The 27,034-nt window shown below is 43.4% G+C and overlaps 1 protein-coding gene across 1 annotated transcript in view; it reads left to right on the top strand.

Annotated features, from left to right (window-relative positions):
- The window catches only part of LOC309711570 (RNA-binding protein Raly-like), an 83,889-nt gene that overhangs the window by 46,515 nt on the left and 10,340 nt on the right, over positions 1-27,034 (top strand). Inside the window, exon 5 of the mRNA XM_082541974.1 lies at positions 22,815-22,996. Within this exon, the coding sequence (XP_082398100.1) occupies positions 22,815-22,996 (182 nt within the window). The remainder of the gene's footprint in view (positions 1-22,814; positions 22,997-27,034) is intronic.

Genomic DNA, 27,034 nt, shown 5'->3' with positions numbered 1-27,034 from the left:
AGTCCTGGAGTGGCCTAGCCAGTCTCCAGACCTCAACCCCATAGAAAATCTGTGGCGGGAGTTGAAAGTCCGTGTTGCTCGGTGACAGCCCCAAAACGAGAAGATCTGCATGGAGGAATGGGCCAAAATACTAGCTACTGTGTGTGCAAACCTGGTAAAGACCTATAGTAAACGTTTGACCTCTGTTATTGCCAACAAAGGTTATGTTACAAAGTATTGAGTTGTATTTTTGTTATTGACCAAATACTTATTTTCCACCCTGATTTACAAATAAATTCTTTACAAATCCTACCATGTGGATTCATGGATTTTTCTTTCACATTCTGTCTCTCACAGTTGAAGTGTACCTCTGGTGCAAATTACTGACCTTTGTCTTCATTTTAGGTGGGGGAACTTGCACAATCAGTGGCTGACTAAATACTTTTTTGCCCCACTGTATATATATATATATTAAAATTCCCCACTCGCCCCTGTGGGCGGTCAATCCTTCAAGCTCAGGTCCTCTACCAGAGGCCTGGGAGCTTGAGGGTCCTGCGCAGTATCTTAGCTGTTCCCAGGACTGCGCTCTTCTGGACAGAGATCTCCAATGTTGTTCCTGGGATCTGCTGGAGCCACTCGCCTAGCTTGGGAGTCACTGCACCTAGTGCTCCGATTACCACTGGGACCACCGACACCTTCACCCTCCACATCTTCTCGAGCTCTTCTCTGAGCCCTTGGTATTTCTAGAGCTTCTCATGTTCCTTCTTCCTGATGTTGCTGTCATTCGGAACCGCTACATCGATCACTGTGGCCGTCTTCTTCTGTTTGTCTACCACCACTATGTCCGGTTGGTTAGCCACCACCATTTTGTCCGTCTGTATCTGGAAGTCCCACAGGATCTTAGCTCGGTCATTCTCCATCACCCTTGGGGGCATCTCCCATTTTGACCTCGGGACTTCCAGGTTATACTCGGCACAGATGTTCCTGTACACTATGCCGGCCACTTGGTTATGGCGTTCCATGTATCTCTTGCCTGCTAGCATCTTGCACCCTGCTGTTATGTGCTGGATTGTCTCTGGAGCATCTTTACACAGCCTGCACCTGGGGTCTTGCCTGGTGTGATAGACCCCAGCCTCTACGGATCTTGTACTCAGAGCTTGTTCCTGTGCTGCCATGATTAGTGCTTCCCTGCTGTCTTTCAGTCCAGCTTTGTCCAGCCACTGGTAGGATTTCTGGATATCAGCCACCTTCTCTATCTATCTATACATACCGTGCAGGGGCCTGTCCTTCCATGATGGTTCCTCACCTTCCTCCTCTTTCTTGGGTTTCTTCTGCCTGAGGTGTTCACTGAGCACGCTGTCAGTTGGGGCCATCTTCGTGATGTATTCGTGGATGTTTTTTGTCTCATCCTGGGCTGTGGTGCTGACACTCACCAGTCCCCGGCCTCCTTCCTTCCGCTTAGCGTACAGGCTCAGGGTGCTGGACTTGGGGTGAAACCCTCCATGCATGGTAAGGAGCTTTCTTGTCTTTATGTCAGTGGCTTCTATCTCCTCCTTTGGCCAGCCTATTACCCCAGCAGGGTACCTGATCACGGGCAGGGCGTACGTGTTGATGGCCTGGATCTTGTTCTTACCATTCAGCTGACTCCTCAGGACTTGCCTGACCCTCTGCAGGTACTTGGTGGTTGCAGCTTTCCTAGTGGCCTCTTCATGGTTCCCATTCGCCTGCGGGATCCCCAGGTACTTGTAACTGTCCTCTATGTCTGCAATGTTGCCTTCTGGTAGTTCAATGCCCTCAGTTCTGACTACCTTCCCTCTCTTTGTTACCATCCGACTACACGTCTCCAGTCCGAACGACATTCCAATGTCATTGCTGTATATCCTAGTGGTGTGGATCAGTGAATCGATGTCTCGTTCACTCTTGGCATACAGCTTGATGTCATCCATGTACAGGAGGTGGCTGACAACTGCTCCGTTCCATAGTCGGTATCCGTAGCCATTCTTGTTAATGATCTCACTGAGGGGGTTAAGGCCAATGCAGAACAGCAGTGGGGACAGAGCATCTCCTTGGTAGATCCCGCACTTGATGGTGACTTGTGCTATGGGCTTGAGGTTGGCCTCCAGTGTTGTCCGCCACATCCCCATTGAGTTCCTGATGAAGGCTCTCAGGGTCCTGTTGATCTTATATAGTTCTAGGCATTCCAGGATCCAGGTGTGGGGCATTGAGTCATAGGCCTTCTTGTAATCAATCCAGGCATTGCACAGGTTGGTCAGTCTGGTCCTGCAGTCTCGGCTGACTGCTTGGTCTGCCAGTAGCTGGTGTTTTGCGCCTCTGGTATTCTTGCCCATACCTTTCTGTGCCCCGCTCATGTATTGACCCATGTGCCTGTTCATCTTAGCCGCTATGATGCCTGACAGGAGTTTCCATGTGGTGCTGAGGCAGGTTATTGGTCGGTAGTTGGAGGGGACCGGTCCCTTCTGGGGGTCCTTGAGGATTAGGACTGTCCGGCCTTCGGTTAGCCATTCCAGGTGTCTCTCATCAACTAGCAGCTGGTTCATTTGTGCTGCCAGGCGCTCATGGAGTGCAGTCAGCTTCTTCAGCCAGTAGGCGTGAACCATGTCAGGGCCTGGTGCTGTCCAACTCTTCATACTGGAGACCCTTTCTTGGATATCTGCCACTGTGATGGTTACTGGACCCTGTTCGGGGAGGTCGCTGTGGTCTGCCCTCAGATCCACTAGCCACTGAGCATTGCCGTTATGGGTTGCGTCCTTCTCCCATATGCTCTTCCAGTATTGCTCCATCTCCAGCCTTGGTGGTGCTGTTCTCTTATTGTTCCCTTGCCACTGAGAGTACACCTTTGCTGGTTCATTTACCTGTTACTACCACACACCAAGTCCGGTCATTGGTACTTCCTGGATTGTGTAGCCACTAGGTGAGAAAAGTTAAACACTGCCCCTAGCATCCTGGAGCACTTCCGTTGCGGTTTGGAGTTTGTAAGAGCTTCGGAGTTTGTACGCACTTCATCTGTAGGGGCCACCGTAAATATACTTTTATTTATGCACTCCACATGAAATGTAATAAATAAACTATAAAATACAAAAACCAACTATTTACATTTCAACTTCTAACTATTTAAATTTTCAGCTTTCTCCTTTTAAAGAAATGTAAAGGGAAACAACACAAAACACTGCAAATCACAACACAATTAAATATAAATTAAAATATGAAAACAAAAAGAGGATGCACATTCTGTCATATGGGCCTGGGATGATTTTTTGGGAGAGTGTTTTTCTGTTTGGAATTGCATACATAGGATTCACTGCATGAATAAACTTTCTGAATCCTTTATCACCCGCAACTGAAAATAATTGTGGATGATTACTATACCTTTCTAATGTGACGATGTTGTCTCTTGTTGTTGTCCCTGGCTCTCTTTCGCTCTCTTTTCCCCCTGCTCTGTTTCTGTGCTACTGCGAGTGTAACTACCACCACTGCACCAATGCTAATGCGGTGTAACAGGTTTTCTCTGACAGCCCGGCAGATTCTGACCTAATGGCAGCATTTGACACCCTGAGAATGAAAATGACGCTCCACACAACAATTGAGCTGATATTTTTGTTTTGATGTTCCCCAAACAATTTGCTCATCAGGTCTGAACCACCTCCAATCTCACGTTTGCAGCTTTTCAGCATCTTCTAAAAGTTATTTTCAGAGTGACTCAGACTGCACTTTTACAGCTGAGAGGTGAAAATTGGTCACCCTCTGAGAACATGAATTGTCTCGACTCTTGCAAAGTGGCAAAGTGATTTCGTGTTGGTTGGCAGCCAACACAAGACTGTGGTTAGGAGAGGATCTGCTTGTCTCAGAAAGCTGTTTCATGGCTCTGGGAAAAGATAAAAATCTCAGTTTGACCTTGTTGTGCTCAAACCAGTTTGAAGAGGCATTTTGTGAAGAAGAGTGCAGCTGTTGGCCTCTCATCCACCAAACCACCAAACCAGCTCAGAATATTTTGCTCTATGATAAAAACAGAAATGGGCACACATTCAGCAACACAATACAGTCATAAAGAACCAAATATCAGGCACCAAACAGACAGAGAGGAGGAAATGACAGAGCTAAGCTGGGAAGATTAAAATCAAGCAGGATTATTGAAAGAGAAAAGCAAGAATGAGATAGAGATGGAAAAGAAACAGAAAGCTCAGACAGATGCATGTCAAGAGTCAAGAAAATGAAGAGAATGAAAAGAAATATAAAAAACAGAAATATGAGTAAATTACTCATAAAAAGAGACAATCAAAAACAAGATAAATGGCTGCCTCTCTCTACAACATGACAGATTGCACTATTGAGCTGAAAAACAGACCACAGTTAAAAATTTAACTGTCTTAAAACTTCAAAAAGAAATGTGTTTTTGTTCACTTGTCTCAAATGTAAGTGAACATTATGTTATGATCTGACATGCAAGTTATAGATAATGTCAGGAAAACTGTTCATCAGGAAACTGTTATAGTACTAAGTGCTAACATCTGCAGTTCACAGATGTTAGCACTTAAAAACAGGATACTATAATCATAAATATACATAGCTACTGTGTAATAATGCCATCTAACAGATTGATGCACTCACTTATAATTAATGTATTAAAAGATACATAGGAGCAGGTTTGTGGAAACCATCTGTATTCTGAAGTAATCGTGTTTTACTTATGCAGTAGGTCAAAGGAGGATAAGAGGAGTTGTAGACGTTCGCGTGTCATTTCAATTTGAATCAAAAGGCATTGTGTGCACTTTCATTCTCCAGATATGAAGGATCAAAGCTTTGTTTTATCGTCTGAGAGGGTATCTTAACCAAAGAAACAAGAATGCGAAGGAAAGAGACAGCACCACCGGTATCTTAATGTGACCAAGTGGTCGGAGGGGTTATATAAAAACTAATAAAAACAACAACGCCACCTAGGGGAATTTCACCCCCAGGAAATATATATTTAAGAAAAATAGATAAAAACGAAAGAGACCCACAGATTCAAAGATGCAGACCGAGGCAGGTTGGCTCCGATATTAATACAGTTTTATTTATGCTGACAAAAATAAAATGAAACATTAAGAAAATACTGAATATAGCGTCATAGTTGACAGTGTCCTAAAAGTACCATAAAACAACCATGGAACCGTGACTTACCAGTAGCTGTGGACCCAAAAGAAAACCACACGAAAAGAAAATCATGACAGCCGGCACCCAGTGCTGTACAAAGGAAAGTGTGAAAACGACCCACCACCTAAGGTACCAGGACCACTGGACCATGATCCTGATGTAGCTGCCTCAAGGTCTCAGGCTTCAGAGCCTCCGGAAGAACAAGTTGGAGGGCTTCCTCACCTCCACCCGGACACAAAATCCAGCGATAGAGGATGCCATCCTTCTCCACCAGATGATCCCACTGATGCAGCAGAACCATGACTGGTTTAGGGACCTGACTCCTTTCCCCCCGAGAGGGCAGGGACTGCCTCCTCCAGTATACCAAGAAACCCTTCAGGAGGGGGTCAGCCTCCTGCAAAGCACGAATATCCCATGGAGAATGAGAAGGAAAGGCCCCAATCTCCGACTGAGTAATGGAGGGCAACACTGCTGGACACGGAGCCTGCTGAAGCAAAGTTGGGACAAGAGTCCCAGGCAACATGCCCTCGGCCAGGCTGGAGCTTGTCTCATACTGTCGGGAGAGAGTATCAGCATTCCTATTACTGTGGCCTGATCGATACTTAATCTCAAAATCGAAGGCCGCCAGTTGGGATGCCCATGTCTGCTCGGTGGCACCAAGCTTAGCTGAAGAGAGGTAACTGAGTGGATTGTTGTCAGTGTAATCCATACACTTCTGCCCCAGCAGGTACTCCCAGAACTTTACGGTCATGGCCCACTTGAGCACAAGAAACTCCAACTTCATGGAGCTGTAATTGTCCATGTTGCTCTCATGGGGCCGGAGACCTCGGCTAGCATAAGTCACTGGCCTAACACCACCTTCTGTTTCCTGTGAGAGAACCGCACCCAAACCACTGTGGCTGGCATCAATCTCCAAGATAAATGGGCGTGTGAAGTTGGCATACGCCAGGACAGGGGCAGACATGAGCTTCGCTTTCAGGGCCTCAAAGCTCTCCTCACACTGAGGTGTCCAGATGGCACTCAAAGTCTGTCCCAAGCCCTTCTTTGACTTGGTGCCAGCCAATTTAGCCACCACTTGATGCAAGGGAGCCGTCAATGTGGCGAACCCTTGCACAAAGCGCCGGTAATAGCTGGCGAAACCCAAAAAGGATCGCAACTCTGACACAGAACGAGGACACTGCCATTTGGCTACTGCGTCAACCTTGGCTGGATCGGTGGAGATGCCCTTGCAAGAGATGACATGGCCCAAGTAGCTAACCTTCTGCCTGAAGAAGGCACACTTTTCTAGCTTAGCCTTGAGCCCCTCTTGCTGCAGCCTTGCAAGCACCATTTCCAGCCATTGCAGGTGCTGAAAGACAGACGAGGAGAACACAATGATTTCGTCCTGGTACAGCAGTAGCGACTGGCACTGCTGCTCCCCGAACATCCTCTGCATTAGGCACTGGAAGGTACCAGGAGCATTGCACAGCCCGAATGACATATGATTCCACTTGAACAGGCCAAACGGTGTGTAAAACGCAGTCTTGGGCTTATGCTGCTCAGAAACTGGTACCCGATTGTACCTGCTGGCCAGATCGATTGTAGAAAACCAGCGTGCGCCAGCTAGCACATCCAGACTTTCCTCGATGCGAGGTAAGGGGAAGGCGTCCTTCCTCGTTTTGCTATTTAGCAAGCGGTAGTCAACACACAGATGGAGGCTTCCATCCGTCTTGCGGACGAGGACAATGAGAGAGGCATAAGGACTGCTACTCTCCCTGATTACCTGGGTCTCCAATAGCTGAATGATGTGGGCCCTGATAGCCTCATAATCAGAAGGAGGAATTCGCCTGTACCTCTGCCGGATGGGTACGTCATCAAGTAGAGGTATGTCATGCGAGATCAGATTGGTGCAGCCCAAGTCTCCCTCGTGAGCAGAGAAAACAGAGTGGTACTTCTGCAAAAGTAAATTTACCTCATGTTGTTCCAACTCAGCGAGAGCAGACAGGTCGATCGCATCCACCATGTCTTGAGCAGGGTTGCTTGTGGTATGGGAGGAAACTGTGACGGGAAAGGAGTGTTCCTCGCTAACACCAGCAGGGAGGCTCACAACAGTAGCTTGGCTTATCACTCCCAAACGGGTCCACCTGGACCAAACATGGAGAGGCCAGCAACCCAACTAGCAGCCCAGACTCAGGAGGTTCAAAAAGCACGGCCTGGCCTGACAACTGCTGAGAACAGGTGGTAGCCACCAGCTGCATGATGCCACCAGGTATCCGCATGGCCCGCGAGCTCTGTACCTTGACAGTACCGACAGGGTCCTCTGGGGCTTGGGCTGCAGACTGGTGACACTGATGTAAGGCCTCCAAAACTGATCTTGGTGCCTGTGATACAAAAGGTGAATTAAACAAGGAGCCACCGAAAGCCCCAAACAGCTCTTGATAACAGCGGCGGATTACATTCATTCCTAAGATGCCAGGAACAGAGGGCGTGGCACCAGGAGGGTCCTTCACTATAAGGATCCCACAAAAGGGCATTTCCTTGCCACACAGGAGTACACAGAGCTCCAAATAGCCACTGTACGGAATGGCAAGCCCATTGGCAGCCCAAAGCTGTGCCAAAAATAAGCTCTCTGTGATGGTGGATACCATGGACCCAGTATCCATCAAACAAGGGACTGTCACCCCGCTAATCAACACATCAATCTTTGGACAAGATCTCACCGACATCTTCAACATCTCTCTGAGCAGTGCCGTTGTCCCCACGTGCTTCAAGGCCACCACCATCGTCCCCGTGCCCAAGAAGTCTTCTGTGTCCTGTCTCAATGACTACCGCCCTATCGCACTTACACCCACCATCATGAAGTGCTTCGAACGGCTCGTCATGAGACACATCAAGACCCTGCTGCCCCCCTCACTGGACCCAATGCAATTTGCATACCGCCATAACCGCTCAACGGACGACGCCATCTCCACTGCACTCCATCTTGCCCTGACACACTTGGACAAGAAGGACTCACACGTCCGAATGCTGTACATAGATTTCAGCTCAGCATTTAACACGATCATCCCCCAACAACTGATCGGAAAGCTGAGCCTGTTAGGCCTGAACACCTCCCTCTGCAACTGGATCCTGGACTTTCTGACCGGAAGGCCTCAGTCAGTACGGATCGGGAACTGCACCTCCAGCACCACCACACTGAGCACTGGGGCCCCACAAGGCTGTGTGCTCAGTCCTCTGCTGTTCACACTGCTGACTCATGACTGTGTAGCAACACACAGTTCAAATCACATCATTAAATTCGCTGATGACACGACCGTAGTGGGTCTCATTAGCAAGAACGACGAGTCAGCGTACAGAGAGGAAGTGCAGAGACTAACGGACTGGTGTAAGGACAACAACCTGTCTCTGAATGTTGACAAGACAAAAGAGATGGTTGTTGACTTTAGGAGGACACGAGGCGACCACTCACCGCTGAGCATCAACGGCTCCTCTGTGGAGATCGTTGACAGCACCAAATTCCTGGGCGTACACCTGGAGAAGGACCTCGGCTGGTCCCTCAACACCAGCTCCCTGCACAAGAAAGCCCAACAGCGTCTCTTCTTTCTGAGAAGACTGAGAAAGGCCCGGCTTCCACCACCGATCCTGACCACCTTCTATAGAGGAACTATTGAGAGCATCCTGAGCGGCTGCATCACTGTCTGGTTTGGGAGCTGTGCCATATCAGACCGCAAGACCCTACAGCGGATAGTGGGAACAGCAGAGAAGATCATCGGGGTCTCTCTACCCTCTATTGAGGACATCTACACCACACGCTGCATTCGCAAAGCCACCAGCATTGTGGCTGATCGGACACACCCCTCTCACACACTCTTTACACTCCTGCCATCTGGAAAAAAGGTACCGAAGCATTCGGGCACGCACATCCAGACTGTGCAACAGCTTTTTTCCACAAGCCATCCGTCTCCTCAGCAAAAAGGGACTGACTGATAAACACGCACACACACACATACACTAACATTATCACTCAGCTTAACTCAAATACCTCAAAACATTGAGACTGGACTGACTAACCAACACAAGCGCAAACACACTGACCTACACCACCAAACCATCGCACACACCAACCTGTAAATGCTCTTTTGCACAATATTATTACTAGATATATTATATATTATTATTTTTTTTGCACTAACTTGTCTTGTAGCACCTTGGTTCCTGGAGGAACGTTGTTTCGCCTCACTGTGTATTTTTAAACTGTATATGGTTGAAGTGACAATAAAGTTGAACTTGAACTTGAACTTGAATTAGCTGACCAATCCTATCCTCTGGTGAGCCAATGAACTCCCCACCTGAACTGTGGCTCTGCAGCTCAGAGGGCTTTAGTTTTCTGACTGGGTAGCGGGAAGGTGATTGCCAACTGCCATACGAGGGGGGCCTGAACCACTCCCTAGCAAAGTGTCCTGGCTGCTGACACTGGCGACAAATCACCGGGCCACCCCGTGAAGGACGAACACCTCTTCAGGGGTTCTGCAAAGAAACCACTGTCTCCGTGAGCTGATTTAACTGCTCTTGCTGGCACTTTAGGAGTTCCTTTAGCCCACGCCACTCAGACTCGGGTGTACCAACAAGAGCAGACCTAGAGCTAGTGTGCACCCCACACTAGAAACCATACGCTGACGGGTTGGAATAGCCATGGTCGCGTACCCCGACTGAAAACCCTTCTCTTTCCCAACGCGACAAACATATTTTTTAAGCACTGTCAACAACATGTTACACAAACTGCTCTCGAGGCAATATTTCTGCATTTCGCATGCCATCAGTCCCAGCATTTACTTCTGCTTTTCGCCAAAAACACGGGAGGAATGAACCAAGAGAAAACTGGCTTCCTTTTATACAGACTGACGCTGCCCTGCAATCAATATGCAGGTGGATTCACAATTAACCTAGTTGCGTAGCCAAGAGCGAGCGCAGGAGAGAGTGAGGGCGGTATAGCAAGCGAGGGAGAGAGAGAGAAAGAGAAAGGCCAGTAGTCCATCCGGCTACATTAATAAAATATTATCTTTTTCCTCTTTGCCTCAGACAACAACCTCAGAACTGAAGTCAGGGCTCTAACACACAAAATGAAGCACAAACATGCTTCTTTTTGTTTGTGTCATTTATTTCTGATATTGTTACTTACAGACAGCAACAACAGCTGGTTATAGACAAACATTATGCCAGCTAATGTTAGCCTTGTGTGTCCTAAAAATGTCACTTTTTCCTCTGATAAACAGTGTTGCTTGTATTCTCACATCATATGAGAATTCATTAACTAAATGTCAGAGTTAAACAAGGTTACATCCACTTCAAAGACAGTTTCGCTAACAGCAGCTAACAGTGGCAAAAAACAAACAAACAAAAATGGTCTTAATGACAGAAAAGTTCAGCATATCCTCAACAACTCACCTGATTATCACCGTCATAGGTCAGAAGTGTGCTACTCTGAATCACTGACCCATATCAGACAAAGTTTTACAGCCTCTTCCAGAGTAAATAGATGTGGATGCTTCTCCCTCTGCATACTGACAGCTGAGATAAACCACTGTAAGTAGGATTATGCACTTTAACTGGGCAGGTTATTAAAACAGAGCTCAGTTGACTGCAATCTCCTGACATCTAACAGTAAAAGTTTTACTCAGTTCAACTTTAGGGATTTCAGTCTGGAGCCCTGTAGGATAGGTTGGCATAGGCTCCACCCCTAATCCCCCAATGATAGATGAATTAAAGTAGGTGTGCCTGCAAAGGCCGCTAGAGTTGCTTGGTACTAAGGTTCACCCAGTGGTAACTGAATTCGGTACCTCAAACACTCTTATTAAAATTATCTTACAAATGATAAAATAGACTGTGAGTTACACACTGTCTAATAACATTATCAGCTGTCTTTAGTCACACAAACACGGAGATGCTGTTGGCAGATATGACCTCTTGTAGTTTGCACAGAAACAAAAACTATTTTTACTGTGTCTGCCCACTTTTTTCTATACTTGAAAATTCTCATAATTACCAGTGATGAGGATAGGCTTTAACATCGTGTGCCTCTGGGAAGGACAATGATATACCCAGATGTCTTCATCTCTCTACATGCACACATAAAATATTAAAGACATAAATCATACTGAAATTTAAGTATATGAATACATATTAATATTATAGTACTTGTTTAATATGAAGTGTTCTACTGCACTACAGTGTTGTTGAGTGAGATGCTAGTATTTTATTATTCTGTAATAATCAGGTAAATCTCTGTCCTTGGTTAATCGTCTCTAAAATGGGAAAATAAGAACAATTTTTTTTTTCGAGATCTGGGTGAAGGAAAACTGAAATAAAAGCATCAGTTTAAACAAAAAAGCAACCTCATTAAAATGAGATCACATTTGCTGTGATTTAGGAACTAAATTCACAGCTAAGGTTTTCTTTCTCACGAAATTACATTCAATTAAAATGGTAGTGATGTGGAAAATGGGAAAATAGAAGTGTCGTCTTGTAAGTGCATGTTTCTTCTTCAGTTCATTTGTACTTATTTTTGCTTGGTTTTTTATTTAAATTCAATCAATCTCTCATTTTTTTTCATAACATCGAGATTTTAGATCTGGCTGGCTATGCTGTGATTGACTGATTTAAAAAAAGAAGCTCTTGTTTTTAATGGAAAATTTTTAAAGGGAAAAGGAGGAAAAGGATAAGAGACAAAAGCCATGCTAACTAGTGCTGTTGTGCTTTGATGTTAAAATTCACTATCTGTATATCTGTTTGTCAGATTAAAGTGAAATATAACCAGGTAACCGAAGTGATGTGTAACCACCCACCAGGGTGTGGATGTGTTAGAGAAGACAGCAGCGCTAAAGTTAGCCAAACTCACACAGGATCCAAAGGATCATGAGTAGCCCTGTGGTTTTTACACTGTGACTGATGACCACATGCTCGCAACTAATAGTTTACATGGATGTTAAAGACACAGAGCAATTCCTTTTCTCTGACCTTAATGCTAAATGAAAATCTGCTTGGACACAGCTCTACTTCACTGACTTGTTTTCAAAGAATAGAATTGATTTTAAAAACAAATGACATGTCTCAGTGCTTGTTGTTGCCGAATGTCTGGAGCAAATTCAATTTAAAAAAAATTGCGTTATTTATTCAGTAAAAACTGTGGAGCAGACAAGCTCAAGTGATGCTGTGCCTCCTGAAAATGTAATTTTGAGTTGTACTTTTCTTTATTGAGGTGTTTTTCATCGGCACATTTGTCAGTCTCAGGTTATGCCACGGTTCATTGTATTATTCTCAGTACCAGCAGCTCACAAATCAGCAAACACGGGAGTGGCACAAGTTAATTTGTTTTGCTCCAGATACATTTTTACAGGATATCTGCAGCCTGTAAAAGCCTGACACTGCTGAAGGTGACTTATTTGTGTGTGCACAGCAAATTCTGGACAACAGAGGGAAACTAACAAACACTGCGCCCGTGTTTGTTGGAAAAAATTGCAACTACGGCAATTCAGCGTGACAGAGTCTACAATTGAGTGCAAAGCAGGAGTCGGGCTGCGTATAAATCATCTCCCCTCACTCGGTCAGTTATCCTTCCTCCCTCCATCACCTGCTATGAACTCACCTGAGCTGCCGGCTGTGGAAAGCTCAACTCACAGCAAGGGTGCAAATGAACCAGATCACACACTCAGAGGCAGTGAGAGTCAAACAGCGGATTTCCTTGCAGATAGTTCAAACGAGGACATAAATGCAACGTGAACAAAAGCGGAGCATGAATAACCTCAGGCTGCCTTGAATGTGTGTTTGCCTTTTCAAGACCGACACCACAAACTCCTCTGTGTACCAGAGTTTTCTAGAGTCAAATGTGAGTTCATCTGTGCAACAGCTAAAGCTTAGTCTAAACTGAGTCGTGCAATGCAGCACTGATGAAAAGCACAGCAGCAAATCTACAATCGAATGGTTGAAAAATGAAAAAATCAAGATTCTGCAGTCGTTGCCTCAAGTTACTGAACCATAAAGTGTACTTAGGCTTTCACAGACTGCTTTTGCTTAGTTTTGGCTAAAAAGAAAATATTAAAATGGTTTAAGGTTGTAGTTACTTATTACCTGTTAGTGTAGCATTAGGAGCTTTAATAATTGCATTAAGGACATTAAAAGCCTGATTTGTGCACTTGTTCAGACGCCTTCCTCCCGTCTTTGGTGAAAAAAGGTGATTCTGAAAACCAGCAACCTCATTTCCTGTCTTGACTTTCCCCAGTTAAAGGTTAAATAAAGACTAAAATAAAAAAATAAAAAAAACCTGAACAGCAGTGGACTGACAGCGTCTGACCTCACCGCCATGGGCTGAAAACACAGATCACTGCAGGCAGCCAAGGACAGGTGGAGGAGGAGGAGGATAACTGTATGGAGGCTGTAGACTAAGAGGAAGAAGATGAAAGGGAGGAACAGAAGATGGAGAGAGAAAGAGGCTGACGGCATTAAAAACAAATCTGTTGGCAGCCGGCAGATAAACGCTCCACTCACTTTACATCCACACGCTCTCTCTCTCATCTACTGTTTACCTCCCTCAGCCTTATCCTATCTCTGTTCACTAGTTTGCATCATCCTTTTGTCTTTCCTTCACACGTCTCCTCACTCGTAGCCCAATTTCCACATGATTTGTTTGTGTGGGGCAGCTCTGGTTGTGCTTCATGCATTGCAATTATGTACACTTATGCCTCTCAGGGGTTTGCCCTGTGCCAGAGTCTTTTTAGCTACAATTTCAGGATCAGAAAAGGAGGTTTAAAGACTAATTAAAAACTGTGATAGTTCCCAGTTTGTGCAGAGCTAAAGCCAGTCACTCCGTCCAAGGTGAAAAAGTACACCTGATCTGAAGAAAGGACAACTTTAAGGCTAAAAAAAAGGACAGAAATTAATCCAACCTGCAGTTCCTCTAATGTCCACTTGAGACTGTCTACGAAAGTGAGTCAGTCCGTGTAGACTTCCATGTCCAACTTTATAGCAGACAGAGCCGTGTTTACAGACTGCGACAAAAATGGTTTTAATTTTTGTGGATATACTTTTTTTTAAACACATCCATTTTAATAACGTGAGGCTTGAAGGTTGATGTCCTAATGGAGGGTCACACAGGCGGCTGTAGCTGTTTACTGTCTGTTGGGCTTTGTTGCAGCTAGTTGGAGTCTCTTATCTGGATGTCTGGACTGTGTTGGTGCCTTTTGAGAAGTAATATGGCCTCCTGTAGATTTAGTTGTAATAACAGACCATCCAAAAAGCAGCTTTGATCTGCATCTATTTTACACGTATACAGTTTATACTAACCCAGCTGGCTAGAATGAGTACCTTAGCAGCTGTAGCCTTTTCTGACACTAGAAATCCAACACAGGGGCAGCCAAAAAATAAGTTTGCATTTTTCGTAATGGCCAGTAGGGGGTGATAGTTTTGGTTACAGAAAATGTTTCTGTGTTTTTGTGGCTGTGGAGGTAGAGTGGATCGTTTACCAATGGGAAGGTTTTATCCAGGAAAGTTTATAAGGACGATTTTCCAGGATTTGCTCATTTGCTAACAACCTGTCAATCACAAAATGTGCAATTTCACAGATCCGCCCCTCGCTTGTCACACCTGGTTTCAAAACACTAACCTGGCAACAGTAATAGCACTCAGCATGCGCCTTCATATTTAACAGACCAGGATTACAGTACTAGTCAAGTTCACATTCGCTGTGTACATCTTTCATATACAGTCTGTGGTCTTCCTGCCAAGACTGAGCACCTTGTTTTTATGCTTTACCCATGGATCAGATGTCATTTTGTACAAAACTGTCCAGCATTAGAATATTTGAGCCTTTCAGTCAGTTGAAGAACAAAATATGACCCGTGCTGCATTCTGTGAAGATCCCCCCACAATAATCAGAAGTAATGTATTCATTTGTTTAGCTTCCTGAAGATTTACTGAAGTTTTTCAATGTTAGTCCGCCCTGCCTCACTCTGTAGGAAGCTAGGCAGGATGCAAAGCTGTGTCAACACTGCTGCCCTGTAAATATTTATAGGCGTTTATCTGCTGGGCTGCGGATTATCAGCTTAGTGTGGTACAGTAGCCCCCCGACCAACACAAGCACAACACGTTCACCTGTTACCCTGATGTGTTGTGACTGCAGGGACAAACACAGCGGGACGTCTGAGTGTGTTTCTGTGAGCGTGCAGATCATACAAACCCACAAATCAAGGGTGCTGATAATGCCCTAAAACATCTGCTGTATGCCTGAACTTTGCTTTCACTGCACTGAACTGTTTGTGTGACACAAAATAAAAACCAAAATGCTGAACTTTATTAGGAGATAAAAATAAAGTCTCTTTGAGGAGATGTCAGGTCTGTCAGGCACCGTCAGCGACGCAGGCAGTAAAGTTTCTGTTTAACGACACGATGTTCCAGCCCTCTTTGCACGAGGGCTGCTTGATATTTTTAGCTTCTCTTTTACCTTCCCCATCAACTTCAAACTCTATTGAATTCTAATAAATTAAAACTATCAGGTTCCCTCTCAGGTGGTTTCCATAGACATGAGCATTAAACACAAGATTCACAAACACTATTTATGTACTTATACGTATGTATAAGTCATCACTTATATTGCTTTTTAACCTTTATTTGCGTACTTATCGATGTAACAGTCAGTATAAAACTGAAGTTAATACAATAATACAGTATCCAGTTGTTAAGTGATGACATGTAATCCCTGGTTCATTAAAGCTGTTGTCATTTTAGTGAAGTGTTTTAATGCTTTGTATCTTGCTTTATTTAATCTGAAGCCCTGCCAAAAAATATTCAGTGATCAGTGCCGGCCTCTCTGGGTTTTTATTACCACTAGTTGTCTGCAGGACATCTTAAAGCTTAGTTTTTAAAACCTTATAATGTAACTACACCCCATTACCTCACAGATTACAAGACACCAAATATTTGAACGGGTCAGAAAAGAATCACTCTGAGGCTAACAAAGATATGAATGGGTACATGAAGCCAAGAACCAGGAATTTTAATATAGTGAGTAATCTCAACCATGCAGCAGTAGATTAATGACAGTGTATTATGACTAAGCTGATGGTGTGCATGGATCCTAACGTCAGTAACCATACTGTTGCTGTTGTTTAGTTTTTTGTCTTCATTTATGTCTGAAGTGATAGCAGAGCTGTTGGTTTTAATTTTTCAGAAACCCCTAATTCAGAACATGGTGTATCATCTTTAGGTGGAAACCAGTGAGATAACTTTATGTCCTGTTTTTCATGGATGCCTGGATGTTAAACTTGATGGTCACATCTGGTAGAGCAGCCACACTGATCACTTTATTAAATATGAGAGAATTCAGACAGTTTTTAACTCTCAGTCATGCTGTAGAGTATTTTTGAGTTTGGGAACTGAAGAGTTTTGACCTGGAAACATCCAGGACCTGGAAGACATCAACTTAGGACTTGACTTAAGAGGCAGGTATGGACAAAAGTATTGGGTCACACCTCTTAGTCTTTGAATTCAAGTGTTTCCAGTCCATTTGCTACAGGTATATAAAATGAAGCACCTAGCCATTCATTCTGCCCTTAGAAACATTTGTGAAATATTTGGGTTGTTGTAAAGAGCTGGTGAATTGGAGGGTGGTGCTGTAATAGGATGCAACTGTTGCAACAGTTATTTCTCCTTCAGCTGTGAAAGTACGTAGGAACCACATCATCTCAGCCAGGAAACGTCAGACCACATAAAGTTGGGTTGCCGAGCACCAAAACACAGCAACAGTCACCTCCAGGTGCTTTTTTTCTTCTTGGGTTCTTGGGTGCATTTATTTTTCCCATTTTAATTTACAAAGCTATGAATGTGTATAAATTCGGCAGCAGTACACGCTCCTTGTGGTCATTGGATTCCGTAGCTTCATGCAGCTTTGCTTCAGTTTCACTACTTCTGTTCTGGCCATCATAGCAGATGTACATTTTCAGCATTGGTGTCAAGAAATGGCACCTCACTAACTGTTAAAAAGCAGCAACCATTATTCCCAACATACGCTGCCATCCTCTGACACGTTACAAACACTAAATGTGCTGATGTGTGTGGCCTTCAGTCATTCATGGCTTCCTAATTTGGCATGAAATCCTCAAAACTGGGAGAAAACAGGCTCTAGATGGAGTTAAATTCTGAACCTGAATATCTCTGCATGTTTGTAGGTGCACACAGCTTCTTTCCCCGGCCTTTAAAGTGTAAATGATTTTTTTTCCCATGTCACAGAAGAACCTTTTAAAATGTACTGAGCAGACATATTCGTGTGTGTGTGTGCGTATGCATTTCTATTTGTGTGACAGTGAAAGAGATGAAGTGTATTCATGTTCCCCCTGCAGTCATTGCCCCTCCAGCTGTAGATGGCTGCTGTGATAGGCAGCAGAGGTTGGCAGCGAGAGGAAAGGCTTCTCCTCATCCTCGCAGTCGCTTCCTCTATCGTTCCCTGCATCAAATTGGAGCTGTCAGTCAGCTCTCACCCGCAGCACAGCACACTCTATCAGACCGCAACAACCGCGGGAAAAAACACGGCATCAGCGAGCGGCGACATAACACCAAAAGGGAGAAGGTGCAGCGAGTGCTGAAAGGAGGGCATCTGGGATTATTTGATGAAATGAAATCAGTGCTGGTTATCCGCTTATAGAAGATAAATCACTCTGTCCTTTAGAAAGTTTCATCTCACCTCCAGCAGGTAACGCAGCCCGACAGAGGGAGCAGCTGCAACTGATTTAAGACCAAATTCACTTTCAGCTGACTTTCAACTGCAGCTACATACAAATGGCACAGCTTTCATTCTCAATTAATTTCCTTATAAATCAATTTGATACTTTCATTACAAGTAAGGAGAAAAACTAGGCTGTATGAAAACTTCCTTCAGGGGGAGGTTTTAAACACTTGTGTTATCCTGCTGTGTCTTAAAATACAGCTTTAAATTGAAGTTTTTCTTTATTTTCTACCATATATATCCTGGAATATGACAGATGTGTCTCATATTTTAAATAACAAGGCCAGCAAGTAAGTGTGAGCCAATCACTCTAAATGCTCATGGTCATTATATATGGTCATTACAGCTGCTGTCCTAACCTACGGTTTGCAAGAGGCAGCCAATCAGAAGGAAGTTAGGACCACAAGACGACTTACATATGTATGATTTTGAAGTCTGATTCATGCAAAGCTATGCTGGTAAAGTCCAAGAGTCCCCTTTGATAAATAGGTGTTGCATTACTATATATTTTACTTAATAGTTTCCAAGGTAACGGTTGTTAACACACACACCAAAATAAATAATGGCGTACCATCTAAAATAGTCACGGTTTTGAATTCCCAAATTTAGAAACTCATAAGCAAAACATTTTAGAAACAGAAGTGATTATGCTGTGTCATGAGAAAAGCGTTGGTTCTCTGGGTGATGCACAACAATTAGTTTGGACATTTGTGGGGAAAAAAGTATTTTTCCCAAACACCCTGTAAATGCTGGTTGGTATGTTCTGTATACTTCCTGTCAATTTAAGAGTGTTTTCACAGCTGCACCTGAACTCTGGTTTATTTTCCCTATTTGAGAAGGTATAAGAGGAATAGGAGGGTAACAAGACACAGCTGTGGACAGTCAAGACAGAGAAGGGAAAAGTAAAACTAAAAACGCGACACCGGAGCTAAATAACTACCTAAAGCAGGACGTAAGAAGCAAGAACAGGGAAATTCAGAATAAACTAGAAAGACTGAATAAACTCAGAAACTGTAATTAAGGACTAGTTGATAAAACTCAAAATGGACTCAAAAACTAGCATAAGAGCTAAACAGGCAACACTTTAATAAACAAGAACTTTCAAATCAAACTGGAAAAAGCTACAAGTTCTAATCTCATCAGCTGATTTGGATGCAAACGAAGACCAGCCATGAGGAATGCTTTGCATTAAATGAGTCTTACATGAATGTCAAGTTCGCATCAAGTTATCCAATAAGCTATATATCTCTGCTTGTTTTTACAAACATCAGTCTTACTGTTGAGCTTCATTGCTCCTGTTACAATCATCAATCATTAAAATAATAAAAAAGTAAAAAAAAGACAAAACAGAAAAGAAACTGGGCTTCCTGTACAGAATGGCAGCATCCCATCATTCTGATGTGTTGTATTTCACATACAGTTCAGAAAGAACTGCATAAGTGCATGCATGAAAAATAAACTATAAAATATATAACTTTTAGAACATGTTCCCGTCCAAATATTTACAGTTTAGCCTGTATGGATTTGTATTTTACAAACCGCTGGACAGCATCGCTTTTAACAAACAGGAGGAGAAGGTGTAGGTAATGTTTTTAGCAGGATATTACTTCAACTTTGGTTCTCCAAAAATCTAATTAATATCCTGCTAAAGCAGTGAGTTAAGCACGACGGGAACATTTTAAAATAAAATACAGTGTGAGTGTTTATGGTGACGAAAGAATATGGAACATTCCTTATTAATGGGGTTTTAATAGTTTGGAGTAATGATGCAGCTCTTTGGCATAAAGCAATGCAATGTACTCAAACAGTTTCACTTGGATGCATTCAGTGTTGGTTTGTCTCTGTGTGTGAGATTTATTTGAAAAGACTCTTAACCTTTAAATACTTTTTTATTCATGCAACCTACCCTAACCTCAGCCTTCTATACGCGTTTGCATCTGAAAGTATTAAAAGGAAATTTGGTTTTTAATTGGGAATTAAACTCAAAGATCACAAAATCATTAAAGCATCATAAAAAAATCTATACAAATAGTTTAAGGAGAAGTTATTGGTTCAGCTTCTCAATGCAGATTAATAGAGCACATTAGTGCCTCATAGTTTGGTTTCTCATATCAGGAATGAAGCATTCTTGCAAGAAGATGAACGAGAGGAGCTGAAGGACGACTCATGACCTGTCCACTTGAGCAGACTGTCCTGTTGTCTCTGCTCTTTAGTATTCAGGCCTGTAATTGGATCACAGTGATGCTCTACGAGTTGTATGTCATCCTCATATTAAACCTCTTCCTCTATTAGTTTAATTGGCATATTCAACCTCTGAATGGAGGGAGCAGTGTGACGGTTATTTGAACTAAATCTTAACATCAGACCACCTGCAAATATTTAGTCAGGAAATGTATTAAATCTACTTTCCATGCACCATCAACACAGGAGCACCTCAGGGATGTGTCCTCTCGCCACTGCTCTACTCCCTCTACACTTCAGACTGTGTGGCCACCCATGGCTCCAACACCATTGTGAAGTTTGCTGACGACACAGTGGTGTTGGGTGCCATCTCCAACAACGATGAGGCGGCCTACATGGATGAAGTGAAGAATCTGGCATCGTGGTGCCAGGACAACCACCTCCAGCTGAACGTCAGCAAAACCAAGGAGCTGGTGGTGGACTTCAGAAGGGGTCAGCACAGAGACTACAAGCCCATTATCATCAATGGAGCTCCAGTGGAGAGGGTGCAGTCCTTCAAGTATCTTGGTGTCCACATCTCCTCAGACCTGACATGGGCTGCCCACATTCAGGTCCAGACCAAAAAGGCTAGGCAGCGCCTGTATCACCTACGACAACTGAGGAAGTTCAGGGTCTCTCCAAAGATCCTCAGGATTTTCTATACAGGCGCTGTGGAGAGCATCCTCACACAGAACATGACATCGTGGTTTGGGAACAGCTGTGTGAAGGACCAAAAAGCTCTCCAGAGAGTGATCCGTACAGCAGAACGCTGCTGCAGGATTGCTCTCCCCCCGCTTCAGGACACCTACACCAGGAGATGCCGGACTAGAGCAGCGCAGATACTGAAGGACCCGTCCCATCCAGGCAACAAACTGTTCCAACTTCTGCAATCTGGTAGAAGGTTCCGCATCTTCCGGGCAAGGACAGAGAGACTCAAGAGGAGCTTCTATCCCCAAGCCATCCGTGCCCTAAACACACACACCCGCCCTCTCACATCATCTATAATTGACTGAGACAGGACTCTCTTCCAGACACTAAACCAAGGCACAATGTACATTTCAATTCCTTTAATTTTAAATATGTTTATATTGTCTATCCTGTAAAATAGTCAGATATCTATTCATATTAATGTACAGAATTCACCTGCTTGCTGCTACTACTGCACATTCACCCAGTATATATATATATATATATATATATATATATATATATATATATATATATATATATATATATATATATATATGTTCTTCCTCTACACCCCCCCCATAATTTTTGCACATGTCGAGGAGCGTGTCAGGCTACATTTCACTGTGTGTTATACTTGTATAACTATGCATGTGACAAATAATAAAGAACCTTGAACCTTGAACCTATGTTGCATGTATTCCCCGTGTTTTCCTTATGTTTGCCTTTCATATTTGCAACAAATAGGTACACGGGCAGCTTTGTTGTAGACCACATGGCCACTGGTTTTCGAAGCCTCAACATTAACACTTTGGTCACCAATGTTTTGGGTTATTGGAGGCAGAAGTTATCAAATCTGGACAAAGGATGACTTTGTTGGTTACCGCAGTCTGTATCCATAAAGACACAGATAGCTGCTAATTAGGGCTAAATAACAGAATAAAATCTTGGACTTTGATTCACCAAAACTGAAATGAAACGCAAATTTTATTCGATTTTTTTCCCAAGTACTGTACAAGTTTACAGGTTCAGTTCTCCGGGCCCTGACAGGTGAGACGTGGCTCAGGAGATCAGATTTAAAAAGAGCTCAATTTCCTCATGTGAGTGCATGGGCATATATCAAGGAGAGACCACATCAGGTACTCTACAGATGCACGGTGCACAGTAGTAGAGTCATATCTTCTCGTAGAGTCAGCTGTGCAGAGGGACATTTTTTAGAGCACTGAGGTGTTCACACAAATGCTTTGAGAGAGGTGTAAAAGAGGCCAGCTGTCTCCCTGGACGACCACCAATGAGCAAAGATGGAGGTTTATAACGTGAACGTCAGCCACCTTATAATGCAAACCCTTCTGAGACACCTGTGTGACCTCAAACACTCGCACGATGGTAGGCTGGGGCACCGACTCCAAAATGATTCTCCTATTTGTTCTGATGAGTTTTTGGTTTGTCTTTGATTTTGGTCGTCAGATATTTAAATTAACCTTGAGACTTTTTTTCTGCAGATCATAACAGAAATCTCTCGGTCACTCAGACATCTTACTGACGCAATACTGAAGCATCAAATGTGGATTAATCCACCACTTAAATTCACTGATTCCTCCAGATTAAGAAAAATAGCTGCATTAGGAAATTATTGACTGTTGTTTTTAAATGAAGGTATATATTTTACAAGTTCATTCTAAAGATTTGTGTTTGGAGTTGCAAGCCAGAAACATTGCAGGGAAAGTTCAGAGAAATAAAAGCCTTTAAAAAATAAAAAGATTATTCTTTGTTTCCTCTCCGCTTTCTGCTTTTAAAACTTTAATAACAAAGATTTTTGTGTATAAAAATGACTTCAAACAAGCTGCTCTTCATAAAGATGAACTCTGCTCACAACATAAATTTGCCTTCATTTCATTGTAACAATAAAGTAGCCGAGATGGAAACGAGCAGCATGACGCTACCGCCTCAGGCACTGGTGCATCATGGGACTCGGTCTGCGAGGGTGTGAGTATTTAAAGCTTGCATATGTGTGTGTGTTTATTTTCAGTGCGTTTGACTATCAGCGAGTTCCCTCTTCGGTCCCTGCGGATCCCAGTCCTGTAAAACAGCCCCGCCCTTCGTCTTCGTCATCTTCCTCCTCTTCATTGTCCACAGCGGCTCTGAGAATGAGGAGCAGCAGGCCGTCCAGAAGGAGCAACAACACACACACCTCCGCCTCCAGCAGCAAATGTAAGAGGATGCTGTGCTGATAGAAAAATGACTGAACTTTTAAAGTTTAAACAATTTCAGATACAAAATTACAAGGTTTATATTTCTGGTATTATTTATATTATAGGTCAGTTATAGGGTGATGTAGCCGTGGATATTAGCTCTAAGTAAATGGCATTAAAGTACAAAACTTAACCCCAAATAATTGAACAATACTGGCAGTGGACATGCTTAATTTTCTATATTTAAAGTGGTAACATTTCACTATTTTGATATTTATGCACATTCTCATATCCTGCAAAAACAAAGAAAATTAGTTTTGTCTCCACCAGCTTGGAAGTGGTGAAGATGTGTGTTTAACCTCTATGTTTGTGTTTAGCAACATAAAAACCCAGTTTTTCATTTGTTTGGAGCCTTGGGCGGCCGTGCATCGCTTCCTCTTCACCAGCTATTTTCAAACTCTGTTGAAGGCCCATTTTTCCGGCCTGCACATGTGTAGTTGAGTGGCAGTGATCACAGTGATCTTTCACCTTGGATTTCATTCAGCTTAAATTCAGAAAGGAAAGATGGTTAATAGGACAGGTGCTGAGAAAAGGCTCCAGTCACACACCTACTGCCAACTGCCTGGCAACCATCAGTCGCTAGGGGAAAATGAGTATTCCCTGATCAGCGAGTGGTTGCAGGAGGCTGTTTGCTGGTAGTGAAAGAGTGAATTCAATTTTATTTATATATCATCAAATCACAACAACAGTGCCCTCAAGGTGCTTTTTCCTGTAAGGTAAAGACCCGAGAATAATATAGTGAAAACCCAAACAATCAACCCCCTTGCCCACCATGTTCAGATACAGAAACTTATAATCAGCATGTTTGACCAATTACTATGATCCTATGATTCCTATGATCAAGTTGTATCCTTGTTTGATTTAATTGTCTTTATTCTTTTCCTCTTTTTTGTGTAAAAACGTGGTCTTTTCGATGTATCATTTAGACACTCCTGAAATAATCACATGTCATATCTATAAGTGCAGAGTCCTTCATAATGCACTTAAACAGGTGCTGCACTTTCAGAGAGTGAGCTCAGTAGGCTCGTCATGGCAGTTTCTGTTAACCAAAGACAGAAAGTCTCCATCAAACATGTGGATTTTTGAAATCACTTAATAAGCGTGTTTGTTTACAAGGCAAAATAAAGTAAAATAATATTGTGCTTAGCACTTGCCTGTTAACTGTACATATGCGTTCTTTTACCTTCACAGCGCCTAGTTGTCACAAACTGTTCCGAGTCTTCTTCTCTCGCTTTTCCAGTAAACTGTTTTTCATGTCCCAGAGAGACGTGCACTTTATCCATCCACTGAGAGCTACATGACCGTTAAACCTAATGAAAACATCAGCAAACATTAAATCCAGAGTCGTGGCTGTAACTCTGCCGAGGGTAAAGGACGAAGGGAAATACTGTGGCACGAGAAGTTCAGGAAGTTCAGCTGTTAAAAGGCTTTTATCGAAAAAGGGCAGAGACACCAACTCCCCGCTGCTGTCAGAGGACGATACGCAGGGGTGTTTAACGCCACATCCCTCACCAATTAACGGCTTTTAAATTTCAGACCCACACATGAGCCTCGGCCTTGATGTTCACATTTGTACACAGTTGTGATGTTCAGCCTGTTTCCCCCCCCTTTAAATCTGCAGCTCCTGTGGAAACCTGCTGCACTCTGAGGATATTTCCTCTCCAAAACCCTGTTTCATGTTATCTCCCGCCTGTGTGACAGCTCATCTCAGTGGTAAGGCCCCAGGGTGCTGGAGAGAAGGCGGGTGAGGGGGGGTGCTCCAGATGGTCTCTTCATTAAAAGCGTCTGTACCGCAGGGCTCTCCTCTCCTGCTATAACCCAGCCGAGCCTATCAGCTCTCACAATTAGACCGAGTTAATAGTGCATGGAAAATAAGAATTGTTTATACTAGTTTATTACAAGCCTTAATAGTTTTTACTGCGCCCCATCACAAGGAAATTAGATTGCCTTTGCAAGCTTCAGAGGTCGAAAAGCTTTCAGGATTGAAGTAGTTTTCAGGGTCATTTGGAGAGCTGTGTGCAGCAGAGTCAGTCCATTACGGAGCACAGCGAGGGCGAGGGCTCATGCAGCTGAAGAAGGCGGCAGCGCAGCGCTAAGAGTAACTGATGGTGCAGGAGCGCGGCCTTGACGACTGCACGGGTCACTGAATGACACTCGAATCTGCATGGAGCTGTAAAATCCTACTGCGGTCAGCGCTGACTTTTGAGTTTGCATCGGCCCACTTATGAACAGAAAATGACCCTGAAACACATCAGCGCAGCAAAGACAGAAGAAGAAAAAAGGACTGTTCAGAGTTGTTTTACATTACATGTTGGTTTCTGTTGTCATTTGTGGGCTCAGACCATCTACCAGTTGTTGATTCTCTCTGTGGGAATGTGGATTACAGAGGTTCATTAAAACTGTTGCTGATGAGATTTGAGATTTTCTTCCACACCCAGCTGCAAAGAAACATTTCTTTATGTCGCTGGATTTATGCACGCTGATATTGAAACAGACAAATCACTGCTGTCTAAAATGTTTTTGTCTGCTGCAGATTTGTCTAGACTGGCACTAAGATGCCCCAAACATGGCAAGACAAAGGGGTGTACCATCTATTTTTCTTTAATTTCCCTTTTTACACCCTTCTCTAAGCCCTCGCTGTACTTTGTGTGTGTCAGCGCTAGGATATCAAATAATTTAAATTAAACCCATGTTTTTAATAGGGGTGCAACGATACACAAAATTCACGGTTCGGTTCGATACTTTGGTGTCACGGTTCGATATTTTTTCGATACAAAAAAAATGTTCATGCATTTTTAATTTGTCATTTATTAAAATTATAAATATATATTTTAACTCAAAAGTACAGTTTTTAAATTTAACCCTAACCCTTGTGCGCGTTTTTTATTTTGACAGCGAATGCGCACCTGCGGACCACTTATGTGCAGCCCTGGTTATATAGCTCGTCATATTGCAGCCACAGAAATTATTTTGTCCATGAAACCATAAAGCTGCACTTTCTTTTTGCCTTATAGTCTGATTTGTCATAACTTTTCCGTTTTGTGGTAAGCTTTTCTTTGGCTGTCACTTCTTCACCCTGACCTGTCTTATTTGGCTCAGCAGAACTAAAATATATATCCTGCTGCTTTTACACGCGCACTCACATAATGCTCAGCGATTCTCTGCGCGATCAACCTCTCACATGTTTAAGCTGCGGGAGATTTCACTTGTCATGTTTGCGTAGTAAGCTAACGATTAATAAGACAATGTCAGAGGAATTGGTGCACAAATTATCATCACTCACAGATCAGTGCTGTCGCTCTCTATACACAGTTCGCACGATTGCAAAGTGAAAGCAAAAAACAAGCGCAAATTCAAACGCGATTTCAATATGTCACATATTGACAGTGGCTCACCGATGCCAATGACATAATTACCCAGCTACATTTCCGAAAGAATGCAAAAGCATTGACATAGATTTTTCCTTCCTACAATAGCCGGACGGGCAGGGCAGAGATAGATTTTGGTAGCCCGACTGGAAAAACGCTAGCCCCGGGACGTCGGGCTAGCGATATTGCGAGCCCTGTATCTGATTGAGGAATCACTCATCTTTGGAAAAGAGAGTTTATTACAGAGAAATGGCTCTTTCCAAAATAAAAGCTATACTATACGCTTCTTCTGGGCTATATTCTCAGCAGCATATTAAACATATCAGGTCCCCATAAGGAGAATCATGTGCTAACGGCTGTCTAAATGACTCGGCTAAAGTTAGTAGCATGCTTGTTGTTTTTGTCTTTGCACTAGGATGATGTCGGTGTAAATGTGCAGTCATATTCGCTGTGTTCCCACTAGTGCTTTCAGGTTAATCTCGTTGAAATGACCTTAACGCCACAACACGGCAAATCTCCGTTAACGAGCTACCCCTGATCGCCCCGTGCATGGGACTAGACGGCCAACACGTTAACAAGCTAACTGCGCTAACACACTAGCTCCCACCAATGTAATTGAGCATTGCGTG

The sequence above is a fragment of the Aulonocara stuartgranti genome (assembly GCF_965226115.1).
Source record: "Aulonocara stuartgranti genome assembly, chromosome: 7".
Taxonomy (NCBI): domain Eukaryota; kingdom Metazoa; phylum Chordata; class Actinopteri; order Cichliformes; family Cichlidae; genus Aulonocara; species Aulonocara stuartgranti.
Note: the sequence above shows the minus strand (reverse complement) of the source record. Positions and strands in the feature narration are given on the sequence as shown.